This window comes from Chelonus insularis, unplaced genomic scaffold (assembly GCF_013357705.1).
Source record: "Chelonus insularis isolate UGA/USDA-ARS -01 unplaced genomic scaffold, ASM1335770v1 contig_334_pilon, whole genome shotgun sequence".
Classification (NCBI taxonomy): domain Eukaryota; kingdom Metazoa; phylum Arthropoda; class Insecta; order Hymenoptera; family Braconidae; genus Chelonus; species Chelonus insularis.
Window position 1 is genome coordinate 140,831 of NW_023276502.1, and position 23,917 is coordinate 164,747.

At 30.7% G+C, this 23,917-nt stretch overlaps 1 protein-coding gene across 5 annotated transcripts in view; it reads right to left on the reverse strand.

Annotated features, from left to right (window-relative positions):
• Positions 1-6,184: 6,184 nt before the first annotated feature.
• zfh2 (Zn finger homeodomain 2) overlaps positions 6,185-23,917 on the reverse strand; it is a 204,684-nt gene continuing 186,951 nt past the window's right edge. For 3 of the 5 annotated variants that reach the window (XM_035082033.1, XM_035082032.1, XM_035082034.1), the window contains one exon: positions 10,340-11,061. In XM_035082033.1, coding sequence (XP_034937924.1) covers positions 10,340-11,061 — 722 coding nt within the window. Of the gene's footprint in view, positions 11,062-23,917 lie in introns of all 5 variants that reach the window. The other 2 variants (XM_035082035.1, XM_035082036.1) reach the window with 2 other exon arrangements.

Consider the following 23,917-nt stretch of genomic DNA (forward strand, 5'->3'; position numbering starts at 1 on the left):
TTACACTCGCCATAAAAGAACCAAGCCTTTATAACTTTTCTAGGAAAAGTATACATGCATGGCAGAAGACCACATATTCATATAATATAGCATCATATCCTTGCTATCCTACCAACATTAGACTTCAGGTTGTACATTTCACTTTACTCTTGGTACGAACACCCCCATGCAAGTTGAGGAGAGCACGCGAAGCTTAAATTCCTTAGTGAAGAAATTTTAGACACGCGTGTATATAAGGAGTTGGCTGTGAACGGGATATCAGGACGAAAAATGTGTGGCTCGGTATTCATGGAATGTTTACACAGTGCGAAGGGGATTAGTGTGGCAATTTGCGTTTCCGCGTTATTGCTCTGCATAAATTATTGTAATGGATGTTGCCTCTTTCTCGTCAGCTTCACGCTTTTGTGAAATGTACGAGCAAACAATGTTTTATAAATACACCATTAGCATGGTGTGAGGAAAAAGAAGAAGAAGAAGTAAAAGAAGAAAGTGGGAGGGTAAAAGTAATAATAATAGCATGGTGTATAACTTTTTTATAAGAAAAATCCTTGCCTCTGTCTTATTTCCTTCCACATCAAATGTCTACTTTCGCGATATGAATGTCAAATGTAATGTATTTTTAAGTATGTTGCGGGAGGTGGGGGGGTAAAGAGTCATAAATTTTAAGTGAATTATAGTCCTCAGAAAAATATATAAAGTTGAAATTGAGCGCATATAGAACGAGAAAAAACAATAAAATATACGATAATCGGTGGAATAAACCAAGTGGAAGAATGATGCTGGAGATGTGGAGGAGAAAAGAAAAGGAAGGATCAGTGGAGGAATTATAATTCCACATCATATAAGTGTATAATAAGGGTTAAAAAAAAGGTAAGGTTTAGTTTGTACTGAGAATATGTGACTTATGTTCAGCAACGAGTTATTATTTACTTATTAAAGGTCTGCGAGGAAGTAACATACTAGTGGGGGTGTGAAAATGAGCTAAAACCTGCCACAGGAGAAATTAAAAACGTGACTCTACTGAACGGGTAGCGTTGGAGAGCTGTACTGGTCAGCAACTAACGAGAAGATACGACCGGACCAGCCAAATATACAACTATAGCCGTCTTATGTACTGCATTATGTGTGCTGTTGAATTGTGTTATTATTATTGTTATTAGTGGCGAACGCGTTGAGCTTACGTGTTGGTCCGAAAAATGATTTAGGTGATTCTCGTTATCCTTTGTAATTTTTTTTTTGGTGAAATTGAATTTATTTAACTGTAGTTGGCTGCTTTTTTATGGTGTCTTATTGGTATGATGCTCATCGTTATTGAATTTAATCAGGAGATGGTTGATTGATGGGATTATTTAATGAATGGATTTATTAATTTGAGAAAATTTGTTGGAATTGCTGGTATCAAATGTTATTTATTATTTTATTGATTGAAATGTTGGTAATTATTTCAAAATGGAATTCTACCCTCACAATGATGTAATAATAAATATAATTATTTTTTTATTCATAAATGATTATTTAAAATAGCAAAAAAAAAGGTTAAAAATTCTTGAACAAATATTTACAAGTGCATTGATAAATTATTAACTTTCGTTGTTATTATTTATTTTTCAGATGAGAATATCTATACTGGAACATTACTGAGCAAACAAATAAATGTAAACTATTTTGAAACTAAATATAAAATAGCCTCTATATATTTTACGTTCTTTTTACAACAGAATGGATGTTTCAATTTCAATTTTATAAAAAGCTCTGATAAAACATCAACTTTGAAATGCGAACCGATGTCACATATATACATATACACATCAGTAATGGAGTTGAAAGTGTTCTTGAGTTTTCCTTTGAAAAAAAGGAGGGCGAGAGAAACAGTAGAGACTAGAGTCACAGTGGTATTGAGAGTCTCCAGTCGTGTGTAGATCTACGAAACCCCAAAGGTTGTTTTGAAAATCGATGTGGGACCGTATATATTTTATGTGCCGCCTTTTATTTCGATACGAGCCAAGTTCGATTCCAGCACAAACCTAATTTGCGTTCCATCTCGCGAGCAAACACTCTATATGGTATATAGGTCTACCTTTTTATATGTAGTATGTCTACTATGTTGTTGCTACTATACCATTCCCTCCATCCACCAACCTTTTGGCTCTATATGATGCACTGGTAGGTGTATATCTTCTGACTTTTTATTACCAAATATATATACTGATACTCCAATTTCTTCTGTCAATTTCATTTTTCACCAAAAAAAAATTTATCTTCATGAAAATATTTTTTTATTCTCCAAAATGAAAACAATCTCCAACATCTTCAAAAATCAATGAATAAATAAACTTACCTGTGTCCAGCTGTTTGGTGATACTTAAAATTAGAGTAGGAATTTTTTTAAGGTCAGTGATAACACAATGATGTAATTTTCTGATAAACTAGCGTTTAATAGATTACGTCGAGGTTTAGTACAGTTTAATTTTTTTTCCATTTTGTTGTTTGAATTTGACATAAACCAGATGAACTTGCGATACTGTATTACAGGGAGTGGCACGCAGGTATAAGTAAGAATTAGTAATCAGTTATATCATTAAATCTTTCCACTGCGAATTTGTGTGAATCTGGGATTGGTATCTAGTAAATTCGGGATCAATAATTCGCGCAGCTTTCACAGTTATGATGCGGTATTTCGTGGCAAGACGTCATATTTCCTTTAAATTCATACATTGAGCATCAGATGTTTTATGGTAAAAATGTTTTAAATCTAAAATCGAGTGAATTATTTAATAAATAATTAATAAAACTTCAATCATCTTTTAGAATTGAAATTAATTATTATCATTATTATTATCATTATTATATATAAATATAATTATGTAAAAAATAGATAAATAACTAAGGAAAAAAATTCATCTCGATTTAGATTATTATGAAAAATATTATTTTACACATGAAATTATCATCCTGCCACGAATTAAACACACGACACTCTTCATATCCGCAATTCAGTTACTTCTTTAAAAGCACTCTCTCACTCACACGACGCGAGGAAACCCGACTATTAACTCACTAGGGAAGAAAAATAACTTCGAGACTCTCATTTCATACAAACACAAGCAAACAAATAAATAAATAAATAAATTACTCTAACCCAAAAATAAAAAAATAATCCTAAATTATTTATCATTAAAAAACAGTTAATTATTTCATTATTTACTACTATTTTCATTCAAACAATTGATATGTGTACGAAAAATTCACTAGGATTACAACTAGACTATTTTTAAAAAATTTTCATCAAAACAACTGGATGTAGAGCAATAGTTCCCATGGGTGAAAATTGTCGGGACTCATCGCTTTAAAGATAATTAGGCATAATAATCAAGGAACTATTTAATTGATATTTTATACAATTTCCCTATAAAACAAATGACTGATTATTTTATTATTATCATCATTATTATCGTATGATTGAAAAAACAAAAATCAAGGATATTTGTTAGTATGAGTGCTGAAGTGTGTACACACGCTGTGAATTGGTTTATTTATTCTGTTAAATAAATAATAAACTTGTAACGAATATATATCGCTTTATAAAGATATAAACGTATTTGAGATATGGCACGTGTGGAGAGAGAATCGCGTGGGGATGATTTACAAGATTCATCCCAAGCTTCTCGTGATCTTGTCATTCGATTAATAATTATTGTTCTTTTATTGATCGTTAATTATCATTAGTTATTATTAATCCACGTTATGTATTTTTTTGTTAAATTCAATTTCCTATTTATTTATTTATTTATTCATTTATTATTTCAATTAAACAGTCATATCTATCATTTCTTTGTCCTTCATCGTAACTGCGATCGGGGTGGGAAGTCTGGATGGTGATTGAGGGAGGAAAAGAGAGAGAGAGAGAGGTGAGTGCAGTTATTTTTTCGCAAGGCCCTCTGCGGCAACGATGAACACACCCGCAATGGCACAGAAGACCTTAAAACCCTGGACGATGTAATGTGGGAACCAAGTATTTGATTGTTACATTAGTATTTATTATTATTATTATTTTTTTTAATAATATTCCTATCGTTTGCAATTACGATCGCATACGCGATCAGGTTACGTCTCTTTATAAAGAAGAATATGTGATTTACAACAAGGCAATTTATATTAAAGCCTTGAATTTAATATTGGGAGTATTGCATCAATATTGTATTTATTATTTTTTTTTTTTTTATCAATAAATAATTGATAAGCTAGTGTGTTTAATAGTCCCTCACTCTCATGACAAACTAGCACATCTATTCTTCTTTGTTTGGTAATTTAAAAAAATTGTTATTTCAATTGTTTAAACTTTTATTAATATTATTAATAGTTAATTAGTTTTATTATTACTTTTCTTTATTTGTTTTAAACCACGAATTTAAGTATACATATGTGTTAAAGGTAAATGCGGTCGCACTCTCCCTTGGAGTGTGTTCATTCGTGTTTAATATTTTTTTTTTTTTATTTATTTGCTGCGTGTCGATGATTTCATTTTCGTGTATAAAGGGAAAAACAGTACGTTTTGCAGTGTTTACGGACTACAGCTAGTCATATCATTATGTTTATATATATTTTTTTATATATATATATATCCAATAATATATAATATCATCGTATCATTCATCATTATCATTATAATTAGTAGTATAATTAATTACTTGCTTAGATATGAAATCTAGTAGGAACATGATTGCACCGCTCCAGCAGCCCGTTTGTTCTCGGAGTCTGGCCATCGCGTTGGCGCTCTTTCTCTCTCCATATTAATATCACTCTAGTTCTTTACGCTTTCTTATTTATTTAAACTTCATCCCAGTCACCCCGGTGATATAAGAATCCATTTTTCATTGCAATTCCAATTTTAATCATCATTTGTACATTAAAAAAATTTATCTCTTGTTTAAGTCGTTCATTATTTAATCAATTATTTTGTTTCAAGTTAATTTTAACGTTACAACACTCTAAGTGTCAGCTCCGGATGCCTTGTGAGCTTATAAAAAGAAGAAATGAGACGTCCGGAGCTTGGCAGTATGGCGCCCAGTGTTATTTAATCGCTACGAAAAAATAGCGAATGTGCAATTACAAACAAATAACATAAGAATAAACCTTTATTATTAGAAAAATAAAAAAAATATTGCTATATTTATAAACATGTATATATACAGTGCCAATAATTGAGCGACAATGTCGCGTGCACGCGCAGCCGGGGGAGACTAAACAAGTGCGCAAAAAAGTGCCAACGGTGCCTTCGTCCACGTAACTGGGAGCCAGTGTTCGGGCCCCGTGCCTTGGGTCTAACCCCAGAGGCTCCCCGGGAACCCTAGTTTTAGCGATTACATTAATAGATATACACATGGCAATCTCTCACAAGAATTAGTCGCTACTCATTATCAATTAGTATCAGTTAATTAATAATTATCAATTAATTATTCCAATTAAAAAATTCACAAAAATTACAATCTGTAATAATAATTATTTAATAAGACAATAATAATAATAGTAATAACCAATAATAATAATAATGATCAATAAACAATAATTAATATAATGAATATTAATTAATCAGTTAATTAATTAAACAATTAATAATAATTATCATTATTATCAAGTCGCGACTTAATACTTAAAAATAGTGCGAATTTTTTTGTTTTATTATTTATAAGTAATTATTTAATTAATAAGCAATAAATAAACGAATAAAGTGAGTAATAAAAGTGCTACAATTAGATAAATATGAGTATTAACATAGTGAAAAACTCAACGATAGAAAAATGAAAAAATCTTTACGCTCCCTTTTCACTTTTATCGCTTACATCGCATTTATTTATTATTCATTTTTTTTTTCGCTTCTCTCTTTTTTTTTTATCATCGTCCTGCACATCTTGAGATTAGTCTTCACTATATGGGGTACACACGCTCGCGCCACTCCATCCTCCTTATTATTTATTATCATAGTAATAATCATTATTATCATTAACATACACACTATACATTTTATATTTTTATTTAATAAAAATAGTAAAAAATTATCTTCATCGAGATTTTTCACATAAATCCTTACATTTTATTTTATAATCTACATAGTTTAAAATTGGATACGTTATTAACTACATTGGATAAAAAATAATGGATAAAAAAATGTTAACTAGTATAAAAATGTACTTTCCATCGTTCTTTCATTTAATATTGTTTTATTTTATACAACTTTATGAAAGGACTCAAGTGAAAAATCTCAATGTTAATGACATTGACTCTATCGGTAAAACAGGAAGTAAAAAATTATATCTCCAATTATTATGTTTTTTTTATTACTATCATCATCATTAATAATAATAATACTACAAAAACGAATTTTTGTTATAATACTGAAGTAATAAAAAATTTGATGGAATTTTTTAGTAACATTATTTAGGAAGGGAGTGGCAGCGCGCGGCGTTGTTTTCAGTTACTTATCCACAACGTATATAAATAATAATAGTATCTTAATCATTCGTAAATTCTACACAAGATTATCACTCATTCATAGTTAATTTAGGAACAGCTAATAATTATAGCGAGGTTCAGTATAATTCTATCACGCAAACTTTCGTTCTTCCATGAACTGAAAAAACTATTCAAAATTATTCCTTTGGCTGTTAAACTCCCACCTAAGAGTTGTTATTTTTTATTCTTTGCCATTTTTCCCTGGTTTCCTTCGCATACACGCGTACGTACGTACAATTAAACTTATAAAAAAATGACATAGTACAATATGTATATAGTCAACTGCCACTCGGTTGTCTTTTTCCCCTCATTGTCCGACACCACTTATCGCTTGTTATTTTTTCTCATATCTTTTTTCTTCCCGCTGTGGTAAGTGATTTACTCAAGTTAATGTATGGCTTTTTGTGTCTATACATACGCATTGTGCTTCGGTTTTAGCTTGTTTTAACAAATATAATAATTAATCTATTAAACCCCCCTTAATCTCATTTATTTTTATACACATTTATTTATGTCTTTTTTTTATTTATAAATATTTATAGAAATTCGTTGCTCAAAAATATCTATTGTTTTCACTCACGAAAAAAATCATATAAGAAATAATATTAGCGATTGCCTGAACAAAGAGGGAGCCATTTTGTGGGCAATTAAATTTTTTTATATTAATTATTAGGAAGTTTTTTTTTTTATTACACTGGGCCCCACCAATTATGATGGATTATTTATTAAATAAATTATTTCTTCAAGTTGTTTATACAATTAATTAAAAATACACCGATTTGTTTATTAAAAAATTATGAAAGTTAATTTTTTTAATGCACAAACGAGAAAATTATTTAAAAAATTTATTATGTAAAAATTTTCATAGATTCCTAATATACCTAACTTCTCACGTATTCCTTTACATAACTTCCAACGTACGACAATTGACGATAATAATAATAATAAATATACACGATTCACATTAATTGTATAAATATTATATTCGGAATATTTATTATTTAATTATAGTTTAATAATTAATAGTTCAAATATAATAATTAATAATCATAATAGTAATAAAAATCCTCACCAACGTTAAATATAGAAAAGCATTTTTGCGACAGGAACTCGAGTTACTTATCAATTAGTTACCTTAAAAATATTTATTACTTGACATTTCGTTTTTTCTTTTCTTCATTAATATTTCACATTATACCCTTTTCAATGCCTCTATACGATTGTAATAAGAAAAAACCTTTTTTTTTTTTTCAATCATTCGAATTTACTTTTCACTTCATTCGATTTTTTTTCATTAAAGTCAGTCTGGATTTTAATATTTTAACTAATATTTTTTTTTATTTCCCTCTCATAATTGAGTACTTTCTGGATGATAAATGATTCGTGTTCGCGTGATGCTAAAGCTGCTACGAAATATCATTGTCGTAAACGATTTTTTCATATCTCTAATACACATCATATGACACTTCCGGTTAATACAGTTGCAAGCACGAACCATAACATCTGACCCCTTTACAATAATTTTATTTTTTATGGCAAATTTTTTTTTTCCAACTCATTTCTCGTCTCCTACTTGTTCAAATCACGTTTATTTCGCACTTACAGTAATCACGTACGTACGCGTGTAAAAAAAAACGCATCACGATTTTTTTTTTAGGTACTACCCGCGAAGATTCTAGAACATTACAACATCATATATATTTTATTTCTTTATTAATTTATTTGCATAATATCATCTTTTAGTTTATTTATAGACTTTATTTTATTTATTTATATTCTTGTATTATTAACTTACTAATTGTGTAACTTCCAACTTGCTCACTCTCACTCCATTCTAAAAATTATTACACTTTAATTAAAAAATTCCACTGTTAGTATAATTAATTAATTAATTTTTTTTTATTGTAATAATAATTATTAATAATAGTATCTGATTCTATCATGTGATCGTCTACAATAGTTTATGTCTAATAGGAGAATTAGGCTCGCGTACCGTGTGCACCCCCGTGTCGATTTTACTCTTATCCTTAGGAAGGACGATTTTATTCTAAATCTCGCCCAATCAACAACTTTCGAATAACACATAAACTCATGTTTAATTAGTCCCAAACCTCCGTAATTAAATCGTCATTCGCATCCGTAATATATCGATAATTATCATTAATCGAAACCGTTACTATTAACAACTATAAATATTGTTATTATTGTTATCATTATTACTCTTACTGTTATTATTATTAATTCTTTTTTTCTTTACCATTATTAAATATACTTTATTAAATATAGGAACCATGTTGCTGGGTTTTCTTTCGTAATCGACGATGCTTTCACCGCCTGTGCACCCGGTGGTCACATCTACTTAATATATTTCACTTGACATTTGTTTTTTTTTCCTCGTCTATTTTTTAGTTTATTTTTATTTTTATTTTCATTCTGTTTAATTGTTTATTCTTTGTCTTTACTTACTTTTAAGATTTCTTTTATCATTATGCAAATAAGTCGTCATTTTAATTTGTTGCAAGTCTCTTTTAGTTAGCGAGACTGCATCCCAGCAAAAAATACCGTGCTTTAATCCCCCTATGACGTAATTTGCATTGATTCTTTTTTAATTCTGTTCAATAAGCCCTGAAATTGACTTTTATCTTTTTTAACATTAAAGTCAAGTGTCTCTTTATGTAGTGTGGATTTTTTTTAGTTTTAATTTTTATGCTTTTTTTCACGGGTCCTCTATCCCCAAAAGTGGTGGGATTGTGATTTGCAATAATAATTAATAAAAACAATTGAATAAAAAAAATATCTCCATCATTACGTTCATTCCAATTCTCACAATATTTTGAATTTAACAATTGAGACAATCACTGAGTAAACATTGACATAAAAAATTCCTTTTTACAATATTTCTTTCGTTGGTTTCACTTTTTTTTTTTAATGTTTAAACAAATAATTGTTATGATTTGTTGAGTAAAGAAATTTTTTATATTTATTTCTTACTCAGTGCCCAAAAGATACAAAAATGCAATAGACATAGAGAGAGAAAGAGAAAGATAAGATGGATTGTAATACGTACGTACTCGTAGGAAATTCGCGGGATAACACGCCACACGATTCACTACCTAAATTTGTTAAATTTAAATTCATTGTATCATTTATTACTTTATTACTTTACATAGGAACGTTAGTCGCAGACCATCACAATGATGACGATATCATTCATCAATCGTGCAGAATTTTTCTCGACTTGAATTTTTATAACTTGAAAACTCATACCGATCTCGCATCATATAATGAAAATTTTCAATCAAGATAATCGCATTAGTAATTAATTTTTACATCCAGTCAAACTGGATACAACCCAATTTGTTAATTACAGTCCTTAGATTCCCGAATAGTTTAAACAATCGTGAACCCCGCGTTTCATTTTTTTTAAAATTATCCAATTAATTAATTATCATTAAAATTTTAATTTTTATTATCATTATTAATTTATCAATTTTTAACTTAGAGGAACTTGGTTGAGTACGCGCGATAACGAAAACGCGTATTGGCTACAAAAATAATAGACAAGCATAACACAGAACAATGATTGATTATTATTATTATTCTATTCATTGTTCTGATTATTTTCTACTTGGCCACTTGTGTACAAATCACTTGAGTCTTTTTCCCGCACACTTTTCATCAAATTGACTTTTTTTTACCATCATCATCATTATCATTATCATCATCTCACAAGAAAAAACAACCTTAACATCATCAACTCTCATTCTTCCTTGATCCCCCGTCGATTGGATGTCTTTTCCGGTAGATTTAGCAGTTGCATCATGGAGTTTTAACGTGCCCCAGCAAGTGCCGCGACCTCCTGGACAAGTTTCTGGCGCTTGGACTCGGGTCCATTGTTGTTGTCTTGACTGGTTTGGTTTGGGTTGGTGGTGGTGGTGCTTTCAGCAGCAGCTCGAGCAGCAAGAAGTGTTATTTGATTCACAACATCCTCCATTTCATCAGTGAGAGGGTTTGTTTCTTCACCTGATTGTGTTCCCAGGTCTGTCATCGAGTATTGCTGATTGACAAACTGATGATGTTGCTGAGGACGTTGTTGACTCGCCTCCAGTCTCGCCCGGTGTTGAACCGTTTCAGCATGTCGACGCCACTCACTCATTGTTCCGTAAGTCCTTGTTGATGCCGCAGTATCACAAAGACTGCAGCTAAATCGTGTTTGAACCAGTCTCAAAGCACCACGCCGTTGCTGATTACCGAGGTAACATGATCGTTGATGGGCCAGTAGTGATGACTCTTGAGGATACGCACGACCACATCGACGACACACTAAACACAATTCTGATTCTATCTCGCGACAATGAGGCGGTAGACTCACTGGCTCGTCATTTCCAGTTATTGGATTTGGAAGCCGAACTGTTTCCAGTCCTGGATGATTTGGATCCTGTTTCAGGAATGCCTGCATCAGTGTTCGTGGTACTTGGACCTGGGTACCATTCTCCACTTGTAAGGACATCATTCCTCCGTTCATATTCGCATTTAAAGATGTCGTCACTGCTGAAAAAAAAATTAAATTCGTTTTTTTATTACTGTTCTTACTGAATGAGCTGTTTTTATCAGTGAATATAAAACAAGTGATTTTCAAATGAAGTTTAAGAAATAAATGAAACACTTGTTGATAAAAAAATTTGTAAGATACATTTTTCAATATTTATATCATCCTCCTGATGATTTTGTTGGTCTTTATTTAGTGATCTGATAAAAGAGTATTTTTAGCAAAACTGTTACCATATTTTTTTTTTTTAGTAATCGTGTCAAGAAATTTAAAAGATAATTCAAGCTTATCATAAGGATAATTTGATGAAAAAAAAATCAAGATTAAATTGTAAGCTCTTAATTTATTATAAATATAAATATAACTAATAGATACTAAATTATTTAATCCAATTATTCTTCCATTAATTATTAAAAAAAAGGATTGATCTAAAATTATTTCTCACAAATGTGGATTGAAATTTTATTGTGTACCTCATCATTCACTCAATCCTTTCAACCTTAATTATAACCTTCAATTGTGTAATACTAATCGCCAGACATGATTGAGTGCTATTACTTTTTCATAGCTCAAAAAAAAGAATTCAAAAAAAAATAGCTCTATTAAAATTTTAAAATAATTATCATCGAATCAATATTTTATTTATTTCTATTAAAGTAGCTTTTATATCTGAGTACTATTTTATTTCCAGCACGAGACAACATCGATGAATACTGTCTAAAGTATAATCTAGACGTACGTCTAGAATTGATTTGTACTGACTTAGTTGTCATAATACAGCATAGATACACAGCATATAGACATGATCGGGGTAAAATTTATGTGAAACCTGTTTCGCCGCAGGACAGGTAAATTGGCAGTTATTAGCCTGCCCGTGAGGCCTGGGTACATTGACGGGATAATTTCTCACCATCGTTGTCTCACTGGAACTCGTTTTAAATAAAATCCTATATGCTTCGAAGTATTTTATTGTCGAATTAGTGAACTATCTAATCACTAATTTTACAATGTAAGACAATCTCTAAGTATCCCAAAGGTGGAATTTAAAAAACACGAAAAAATATTTGCCTCATCCATAACAAGTTTTATCAAGAGTTGGTCCGATAAAATGAAAATAAAAATTAAATCGTTGTATTTACAATAGTTTATAAGATTTTCGATTCAAGTGTGATTAAACGAGTTGACAGGTTTATAATGATGACGCGCGTGGGTAACATATATAGCTTATGATAGCAGATGAGAGTCGTTACGAGGCAGGAAGTGTTAATGATACCCCTGCTCATTCACCGAACACTCTCCTGTAATTATCGTACGATAACCGTGGTTTAGTCGCTATGGAACAGGAGTTTGATAGGATAAATGAAAGAAGAAGAGAGAAGAGGAAGTTTGTTAAAATTATCTCAGTCTTTCTCACTTGTCAAATTAATTATTTAACTGCTAGATTAGTGAATTAACTCAAGGGGATGACACTATTTAGAATTGGATTCAATTTAATCACTTGATTGCTTGAATTATTTTATATCTAATGTATTATATATATTCACGATACCATCCTCGACCACATTAATAAATAAATTACATATTATTTTACAGTCATTTATCAGCTGATATTGCTTCAGATTGGCTACACTGATGGCTTAATTAGTCAATTGTTTATTAGGAGCAGTCATCTGGTGGATTGTTTAATTGATCATTAAGTCGTATGTGGTTTTTTTCATTTAATAAATGTCCAGTGAGAACCACTGAACTCGCAATCTTCTATTTGACCAACGTTCTTCCCACGGACGCATTTATCCGTCGTGCCTCGATCGCGCCTCTCGTGTCAACAATTCTTTTTTTTCACTTCAGACTGCACGAGAAACGAATCTGCGAACGAGCATATACGAATTAAAGCCATGAGGAAAGTGAAAAAAAATCATTCTCAAGTCAAACAGAACGCCTTTATTTATTCTAAATTATTATTATTTGGGTAATCGAATTATCCTTGCTTTAAAGATCACTTTTGAGTTGATGGTAATACAAATGAGTGTATTCAGTATGTTTTTAAAGCAATACTTTTCAATGAATATGTTCAATGTTTTTTTGAAAACATCTTCGAATGAAGTTTGCTCCAAAATAAGGTTTGAGTGAGGAAGTACAGTAATTATTGAGATATTTTTTTTTGGAAATAATTGTGTTTGACTTTAAACCATAAAAGCAATAATTGATGGTAACTCTGATGATTGTTGGATATAATAATCATGAAAAGTTAAACATAATTTTTGGAGTAAAAGTTGTTGGAATAAATCAGAAAGGTTTTGAGCTGTTAAGAAATTCAATTACCTAGTAATTTTGATAGAAATAAATATCAAAATGTAATTCTTCCAACAAGAAAGACAATTTTCTGATAAAATACCCCATCTTGCCCTCGAGGCAGGTTCAAGATGATTTAAAATACATTTTGACTCCAGGGTTTCTTTTCTGCTCCAACATCTCCAATTAATAAATCTAATCTCATTGTAAAAATAATTATTATTGGCTAATTATTCAATTTAATGTCAAGTATCATCAGTAATAAAAAATGTTATCTGTCAAGTTGAGCAGGTTGGGAAGAATCAAATAAATAAAATGATGTATATGTGGCATGTGTATATATGTATTTAGCAGAGTGATTGGTGATAGCACAGTTGACAATTTATTATGTGTGACACCCTTGAAACAATCAGTCTGAGAGACATACCCGACAAATATGATGGTGCGGGGTAGAGTAGGAGGAAGATGACTAGGGATTATTACTCTTAATGAGCACTGGTTATTTCTTTGAGTGGCTTTGATTTGCTTGGCCATCATTGCACCACCCCACGCCCCACGTCGAGTTCTCATACGCAGACAAGCTGGAGTAAAATAGTGTTTGCATTTACACGAGTATATATCGCAGGCTCAGAGTCTTTCTTGTCAAGTGGTCAAGAGGTGGAGAAACACGGGAGAAGACTCATTTGCGTATGGATTGAGATAGTAGTGCTACGTTACAGTTGACTTGTATGTTTTTCTTTCAATGTGTGCAAGACCAAGTACGAGATTCTGATTGCTGGCCACTCCCAATACTCCCAGTGATTCTCAGTTTAAATAATTAAATGTTTAATCATTCTTTTATAAAATTATTCCATTTGTTTTAACTTTCATTCATCTCCAAGTCTAAATATAGGTATTTTTTTAATACTTTAAAGTCCTGATTTTTAAATATTTAAAATTACCCAATTATTACTTACTTAGTTTTGTTAATAAAATTCTTTATGTATCCATAAATAATATAAACAAAATGAAGTTAACAAACAATAAGTTTGAATTAATTAAAATAGACTTCGGATGTGGCAAAAATGATCTAAAAGGACTTGAACAAGTATCCATATTTCGACTTGGGTCATGTCAATTATACCCCAACATCTCCCTATCATCACTCAATAAATCCCTAAACATTTTTCCAGATATTTCTTATTATCATGATGGTCACTTCATACTCTAATAATCAACAACTATTTTATGAAACAGATAAAATTATTTCAAGATTTTTCTATTGATAGTGAATAATAAATTGATCAGTTTATTGGTCTAGAATTTTATGAGAAGAATTTATGGTAGATTAATGATATAAAATGTATCAAAATAGATAACAAATTTTTAATTAGCTATTGTTCAAATATCATTAATAATCATTTCTGATCCAGAAATGTTCTAGAAAGTATGTCAGAATTTATTTAACGATAACAATATCGAATTCTCAAGATGTCTATTATTTATTAATATATATCTTTCATTTGTCTATTTCATATTTATTGAGTACACAAATTACTAAATCATTTAACCTTAATAATAGGAACGTTTTAAAATCAAATATTAACACTTTCAAATATTATAGATAAGAAAGAATCGACAAGTCGCACATATTTTCAGACTATTATCAGTGGAGATATTCAATAAGTACAAATAATATGATAATATCCATTAATAAATGGTAAAAATGCAATTCAAAAACATTATATTAAACGAGTAAAGACGTAGAAATAATGTAAATTGTGAGAATAGATATAAAATAAAATTATCAATGTAAATTCAATAAGAAAATAGAGACATTGAATATGTATATAGACACGTGAGCCCATAAACGATGGGAAATAGGGAATGTATTGGAGTTGTATCGTTGGTTTGTTCTACAAGGAGGTGGTCAATGATCCGGGTTTTCTCTTATCTCAAATTCTTTGGTAAAAGCAGCCTTAGGTGGGACGACATGGGAAGAATAGTATCCTGATTATCTCATTCCTTTAGCTATTTTTAACTATAATTATTTTTCTTCATAATGTTTTAATAATTATTTAAATTATTCCAACTTTTCATAAATATTTATCTTCTAAAATTTTCTAATAAACTCATAAATTTAATTTTTAAACCTTCTTCAAAAAACAATAAATATTAATTCTAACATCATCATCATCATTCTTATTCTCAATTAATAATTTAATCTTCCATTGTTTTAAATTACTCAATGATATTTATTTATATTAAAATTATTATTTAAATTTTTTATATATTTTTGTGGCTGTTATTCTCTTAACTGATGAATTTATCTAATTAATTAGCGACATTGTAGTGAGAGAGATCGTTAAAAAAGCCTCAAGTAGAATTAGGTCCAGAATGAATAAAAGGTGGTCGATGATCGAGGTTGGTGTTATCTAAAATTCTTTGGTAAAAGCCAGGCGTAGATGAGAGCGGATATGGAGAGCCATGGAGAATATATCCTGATTGTGAGGATCGACCGTGAACGCAGAGGTATCGGGCACGCGAAGAGTCAATGCCTCGACTGGCGGATTCTCTTCGATTGCAGCGATATACATATAACTATTTCAAGGGTAAGTATGTATCGAGAGAATGAGAAAAGGATTCTCCTACAACACTCTCTCTGTCTCAGCACCAGTATATACCTACACGAATGCAAGGAAAAACACGTTGGCGTAGGCGTGAATTCCTGAACCCTCGTATTATCTTGTTTCTTTTTCTCGTTTTTTTTATCTTTCCTTTTCTCTCGCTTGTTGAGTATTTCACTGTTTCTTGCTTCGACTCTCTGTCTCATTCACTCTCCTGCAAGACCACTTTTCCTCTTCTCCATCTTTTTTACTCGTCTTCTGCCTTCATCTCTCTCACATCTTAGGCTTCTTCTCCAACCCGTTATCGTGAATTCTTCGTTATTCGGAACGGCTGTTTCACACCTCCGCTCGCGCGAGAATTAGGAAATAAATTAGTGCGAGACTAATTTTGTTATCTCGTCGATGCTGGGACACTTTTCTTTTTTTCTCTTGTTTCTTAACTCACACGTGGATGTCCTGGTGCTAGTGAGCATCATCAATGCTGGGTAGAACCAGTTCGTAGGCACTTTGACCGCACGTAAATTACTTAGACCGCCGCGTCGAACATTTCTTTTTTTTTTTTTTAATTTCCAAATACACACCTTATGTACCTACATGCATGTGGAATATTTTCTTTCAAATGTATATTTGATTGATTAATAAATAAAAATTTGCTTGTTTCACTGATTATTTTATCGCCTTGATTTACAACTACATTTACAAACAACTATTTATTTCAGGCTCGTAATTAAATGAACATCAAATTACATTGGTCAACAAATTTTTACTTTTTTTAATGATATTAAGATGTTTTTATTTTATTATTTTCGATATTACTTGACTGCTTTAAACGTTGTAATTTCAGAAAATACACTAAACCTCTGATTATTCAGCAAATCTATTTAAAATATTATCAAATAATTTATTAAATATTCCTGTAAGATAAAAATTTTTTTCAATGCTATTTTTATGTAAATGAATTACAGAATAATTTACTGTAGTTATTTGTTCATAATGAATTATTTTTAATTTATCAAATTCTTTAATTGTGTTGTGACATTATGATTGCTTTGAATAATTATTATCCTGCTCATTTAAATACTTTCCTGTTTAATTATCAAAACCAATCAACAACCTATCTATTTATTTAACACCTCCATTACAATCCAACACTTTTTTCTAATTTAACTAAATTACTTATCACGATAATCAATAAATGTAAATATTGTCCCAAAAATAAATGACTCATAAATTCTTCGACATCCCACCTTGACAATTAATTCAAGCATGGTAATAAAATTTATATTCCCCAAATATTACTATACATACATTTTTAATTATCGAAATGAGAGATAAGTGAAGAGATCCTGAGTGTATAATTACAGCCAGATTTATTCTCGTGTCCTACTCAGGAATTATTTACGATCATTTTCATATCAGTCAAGCTAACACAGTGTTATCTCTGAGGTAAGATGTTTTATTCGAGATCAATTAAAAGATTCTAAAAATTCCTTTCTCTTAAGTATAAATATGTTAAATATGCTTTTATCTGTATAAAAAAAAAGATGTCTTTTATCGGTAAGGTGTCATGAATAAGTGATAAATAAATACGTAAAAAAATCATTAGCTCTCAAAATATTTATTCTTGTCCCTTGGTCGTTATTCGAGCACTTGATTTGTCGTTGGTATCACTGAGTACCAGGCAGGAAGGCTCGTATTATCGTCGCAATTGTCTCACCCCCGCCTGCCAGACTATATAGTGAAGGCTTCAGTTGACTATAAAATCATTATCACCGAGCTACCCGCATACCCGCGATCCCTTGGTCTTCTTCTCTTTGCCTCTCTTGTCTCTTTATTCACCCTCAACTTGTTAGTCTCTTGCTCTCTTCTCTCTGACTCTATCACTCGCCTCTAGCCGCGTGATTATCCCATTAATACTCTCAGCGAGTTCTGTCGGCTTAGTGTATTCCACCGCGTCCGTTGTTCTGTAATTATTTAAATGCACACAGCGCAACGGCTATCGTTCGTCAAGAGATACCGAGGGGGACAAAAGAGTATAAGCAATGAATATATTATATGTATACACATATTATATATGCTGACATGCTAGCTAGTATCATGTCCAATAGCTTGTATGTACTACTGAAGGGCTGAAATCACACGCGACAAAGCCAGACTTCAAGGACATATGTATTATTGTCACTAGCTAAATAAGCCAATGTCAGTGTAGGATTCTAATTTATCGTGTTGAGTACTGTTGTATTATTGCATTTCAATTGAACCTTTCATTTGTTTCGTGTGATAGCAATTCGTGACATGTTATGTTGCATTTATTTGTCAACTTTTAAAATAATTTTAACGACTTTATTTCAAAGTTGAACTACTTTATTCTACAATTTTAAGAATTAATTGCATTTTAAATCTTGGAAGAAATTTTTTTAACAGTTGAAGATGCTAAGAATAATGATAATAAAATGTAGAATTAGTTGATGAGAAATTTTTTTACACGACGTTAAATTTATTAATCATAAAAATGGTTGAGAATCGTTAAATATTCATGATTGATTTGAGATCGATTCTCAAGATACATTTTCATCATTTAGAAAACACCTTTACTAAACAGATTATCTGATAAACGATAAAAAAAATCATTTCAAAAAAAAAATTTTATGATTTTTTTAATAGGCCTTTTTTTATGAATTTATAATAATTCAAGTTCAAGTCTAGTTTATCTATGAGGATAATTATAATGAAGAGACACAATGTTAGAGGTCATTTTATATCATGTTAATTACACTAGCTTTATCTTTTATCATGCAATTACTGTAGTAGCTAATATACTAGTCTCTCGGTTTTATTATCTTGTATTTGTGTTTTTAATATTCATTATTATTATTTCACATTACTTAATGATGCAATAAACACTGCTTTAGCCTAATCAATGATTCATTATAATCCTTTACCTTGCATTTTTTCTAGTCATTTATCAACTACAAATAATAATTTATTTAATAAGCAACGAATTAATTAGATTTTAATAATTTTTTTATGAAAACAAAACGATGCAACGATAAATTGTTAAGGATTCTCAATCTGCAAGTAAAATTTCTGACAACGACAAAAATGACTGTTGACCAAGCCATGATGGGTAGCATCTCATTGAAAATACATAATCGATTTTCTTATTGACAGATGAAGAACCCGTTGGTAATTATCAAATAAGTGATACCTCAGTACGCAGTGTTGCAACTTAAATTCCTAAATAAAATTAGTAATTAATGATCCATGTGTGCTTCCTTTTTAAAACCACTGTGAATTAAAAAAAAAAATAATTAACAGCAAAAATTTTGAAGAGTATAATAAGCGTCGATTAAAATAATAACGCTTGAGAATGTCAAAAAACGAGCACAATAATTAAGGACTTGAATATCATTAAACTATATAATTTTATGATAGAAATATATTTAGTAAGTTCAACGGTATATATACATGATTACGTGTTCGGATATGAGGGACACAACTGAAGAGAAAGAACGCCCATACCAGTCAACGTTAGTTCATTGTCATTATCATTAAATGACGATTTAATGATGAAGGCGCGCCGGACGTGGGACGTACAGCTATGTATTATCATCGTGTAATTACCTCGCTTCGATTATTAGACGATTAGACCTCGCCAGTGGTAATGGACAGTCTTGCTCGTGTTATACCACGGCGCATCACAGATTTTCACTCGACTGCGACGACCAGCACATTTATGTAATTCATAGTTTCGAGGACTTGGTCGTATATGTTTCTAGTCAAGCCCTGATATCACAATCATTTAAAGTAGCGATCAAATAAAATATCTAAACAATAGAATTAACATAGTTTAACATCATCAATCTCATTATTTCAAACGTTAAATATTTTTTAATGGTCGAGAAAAAAAACTTTATTTCTTACTGATGATCTAAAAAGTCTAGTATTTTCTTTTATATCTAAAAAAAGCAAAGGATAATTAATGTATTTAATTCAATATAGGTCTGTTCCTTATTACGAAGCAGTCTTCAACACATCCTGAGTTATTTGATCCATGGAAATTTTCTCTACACAGACTATTCCAGCTTCAATCATCGATATCTCAGTTGAAGTCACGAGTGAATGATCTTTAAATTGTAGTTAATTTTATGATTAAACCATTTATCCTGAATATTGTATGGTAATAATAAATCAGATAAAATGTTGATACTTATTCTTTCATTTGACTTTGAAAAAAAATATCCAAAGGGGAATCTCACCTACACACATAAATAAAACAGACAAAATAAATGGAATCAATGTGGTGAACTACGTGTCAGGTTTAGTGACATTTTAATGCACATTTTGTCAAAATTACTAGCTTTGAAAAATTGTTACACTCCCTCTGTATGTATTTATTCAACATTGATACCACTGATAAAGTTTTATTTAGTTATTTTATAGACTTGAAAAAATCATGTAAATACTATCACATTAGAATAGGTATATCTTGAAGAATACAGAGTAAGTAGAATTTATATTCTCTTGCAAGAAAATAAATCATGATCAAGAGCAAGTAGTCGTTATAATATATTTTGGGATTAAATAAAATAGGTGTATTCAATAGATAGAGTAAATATAGAAGTGACTGTCTTTTTTTTGATAACACTTTTTACCTGGTAATATCAAGCTTAAAAAAAAATTTCAACCACTCAAATCAATAAATTATTGGTTAAATAATTTTTAAAAAATACCTCATTGTATTTAATTTAAAAGAAACTTTGTTTTTTGTTAAAAAATATTTGCTATTATTTTCCTATTCATTGTAGTCAATTCAGTTGACTCTAATTATCGTCCCAAGTTGTTGATAATTTCAATTGAAAATGAATCGATAGGAAAATTGAGCTTCTGAATGAAATTTACGTATTTTTTCTCATTAATTTAAGCCGTTAAATTATTATTACCCTGAGAAATCAATAATATTGATGACCAAAAGACTAACCTAAGTAATTTGTATCTCCGGCATTGTTATTATCATCTCAAAAGAATTGTGTCGTTAAAGCGAATAAAAATCAGCTTTTGGTGAACAAGCGAGAGACCACTACAGAATTCATTCTCATTACATCTTACAGAGACAGAACGTAAAGCAAAGAGCAAAGGTTTTTTAAGCGTAGAAATCGAAAAAAAATGTAAGACCGAAGAAAAGACACCCTTGTGCTTCTTGAACCCCCTCCTTAGATGCCACGTTAGCGGATCGAGGCTCGTTAAGATATCGCGGAATCGTTAAAAATAATTGTCAGCCGGATAATTAAGGGGTGAAACCCCTTCAGGGTAAAAAGAAATACTCCGGAGACGACGGATCATTCCTGCGCTTTCTTTTCTTACATTCGTTTTTTTCCCCCCTTTACTCCTTGTCATTTTCTCTTTCCTTCTCTTTTTAACTTTGTATACTCTCTTCACTCTCTCTTAGTCCCAATCTGCTTACGTTTCTTGGAACCACTCTTTATCCTTCGTCTGTATTTTGTTGGCACATCGTTAGGCGACCAAGGGTGCCTTGATTCGTATGAGGGGGTGGAATTTGAGCTTTTTTTTCATTTTTTTTATTTTTTATTCCTCTCATGTATATGTAGAGAGAAGAAAATACTGTAGGATTAGATGGAAAGCAGTCAAGTTTGGGGGTTTTCTCCTTCTTTTTTTCTTCCAACCCAGCAGCTTGTTACGCAGATCAGACGCAGTCGAAATCGAATTTTCTCCTTGAAAACTTCGGTAACTTGAGTTGATGTTCACGTATGTGGCAACGTCATTTACTCACATGCATATGTGAAAACTTGACTACCCACTTTTGTACTAAAACTTCTATTTGACATTTATTTCAATAAAAAATTGGCAATCAAAAGTTTCCTTGTAGCTTTCAAGAGTCATGTGAAACTTTTTGTCTGCTATACTTAATAATATATGTTATTGAATGGAATCATTTAATTTATAACAATCATATTGAATGAAGCAAAATTTCTTAGCACATTTTATTAGGAAAAATGTTAATTACGTTCTTTATTTTAAATGTAAAATCGAGGAATAGATTAGGATTAGGATAGGAAATATTTCTTAAAATTTTTAATTGGCTTTTGAATTTTTTTTTAATTCATAAATAACCCAGCTATTGCACTAAGCATAGATTGAAAAGAAGTGATATTTTGAATGTTTTTTTAATGATTTATTATATTACAAAAGTTTGTAATATATTTTTACTGTTAGATTAAATGATGGTGAATTATTCTTTGATTTGAATAGAAACCAAAGCAAAAATGATAATCAGACACAAATGATGACAATTAATTAAGAACAAAATAATTTGAATGCGAAAGCTTAACAATGCAAAGTTTTAACAGGAAAAATATACAAATAAAAAAGGGAAAAATGTAGTTTTTAATTAGAACGAAATTCTTTAAAATAATTTTCTCCCAATTAAACAGACGAGATAATTCAATCGAAGAGGGATTGTCATCGTTAATAAAGAACGAGGTAAAAATGCCGGGAAGTGGACGAATATTAAAATCTCCAAGTTTTTCTCCGTTTATTTTATTTTTTTTTTTTTTGTTTTCAGTAGGGGCAGCTAGAAAGTGGCGAAGTCCCATTGTTTGCCGAGGTTTTCCGGATCTTTCTAATTAGAAAATTCCTCGCGACCCTTCATCTTATTCTTATCCTTTCTCTTTTAGATATCTCAGATAAGACAGAGAAAAAAAGTATAGAAGAGAAGAAAGATTGAACCTTTTTATTATACCAAAGACGTAACAAGGGTAGATGAGGGTGGCGCGGTAATTATTATTCAAATATTTTCCTTTGCCATAGTCGGCCGCATTAATATTTACAATGCTCCCCTTTGCCAGTCATCCCTTTTGCAAGTGCGATCTAGTAAGTAGGGATCGCGAGTGAAAAGACGTGGAGGAAAAAAAAAAATAAACGTAGAACGTCTCTTTTGCAAGCCAACACTCACGTCTTCGCTTTCGCGCTTAATACTATCCACTTATGCAAACAAGTCTCTTGAGATCCTCGTCTATCTCCTTTTTCTCATTGCTCGTCATCTCTAGACATTGAACAGCGTCTACTTGACTATGAGTGGAATAAGATTCGTGGTGAGTCTTAAGATTTTTCTTTGGTTTTGAATCAATTATCGATTTTTCTTTTATTTTTATTTTCATGACGAACCACCACCACCAATGCCATCATCGCAATTTTCTTATTATGTCCCAGCTCTGGAATATTTTTAGACTCGTGCGGAAATATTAGAATAAACGAAAGTTAAATTGTGAAATGATTTTTATCCAAGTTGATTTATTGAGAATTAGAATAATTCTTTTTGTGTCAAGACTAAGCAAGAGATTAAGTGATTGAGTAGGTTACGATTTATTTTTTATCAAAAAAAAAATTCAAACGGAATCAATCAATCCCAGAGAGACAACTTAAAACTGACAATCTCATGTTATCAAGTTTCTGTCATTTAATTGGTTTTCACAAGTCAATTCACTGCATCGATTTTGAGTGATTATCTCACCATCAATGTGCACGCAAATATTTAAATAAAACTTTTTTTATTTGATTGATTCTAATATTTAAAAAAAATTAATCATTGCAAACAATAAAATATTTTTTTTACATCAAACTCAATAGCTAGTATTTAAAAAATAAAATGAAATAATAAGAATGTTTAAAATTGCAAGCATAAAATAATTATTCAGAAGAGAATGACTGAAATGTCAGAATAAATCACAGTGATTGAAAAATATTTAAAACGTACGCGAGAAGGTGCAAAAAGTAATAATTAATAGGATATGAAAAAATGCATAATTATAATATGTATATTGTGGATATCAAGTAATCTACCGCACATTAGGGTCTTCTGAATGACCCCTGACCTCATGACGAAGCCTGAACATTTTTTTTATACATTGAAACTCGGTAATTCCCGATGTAACGACCGCGC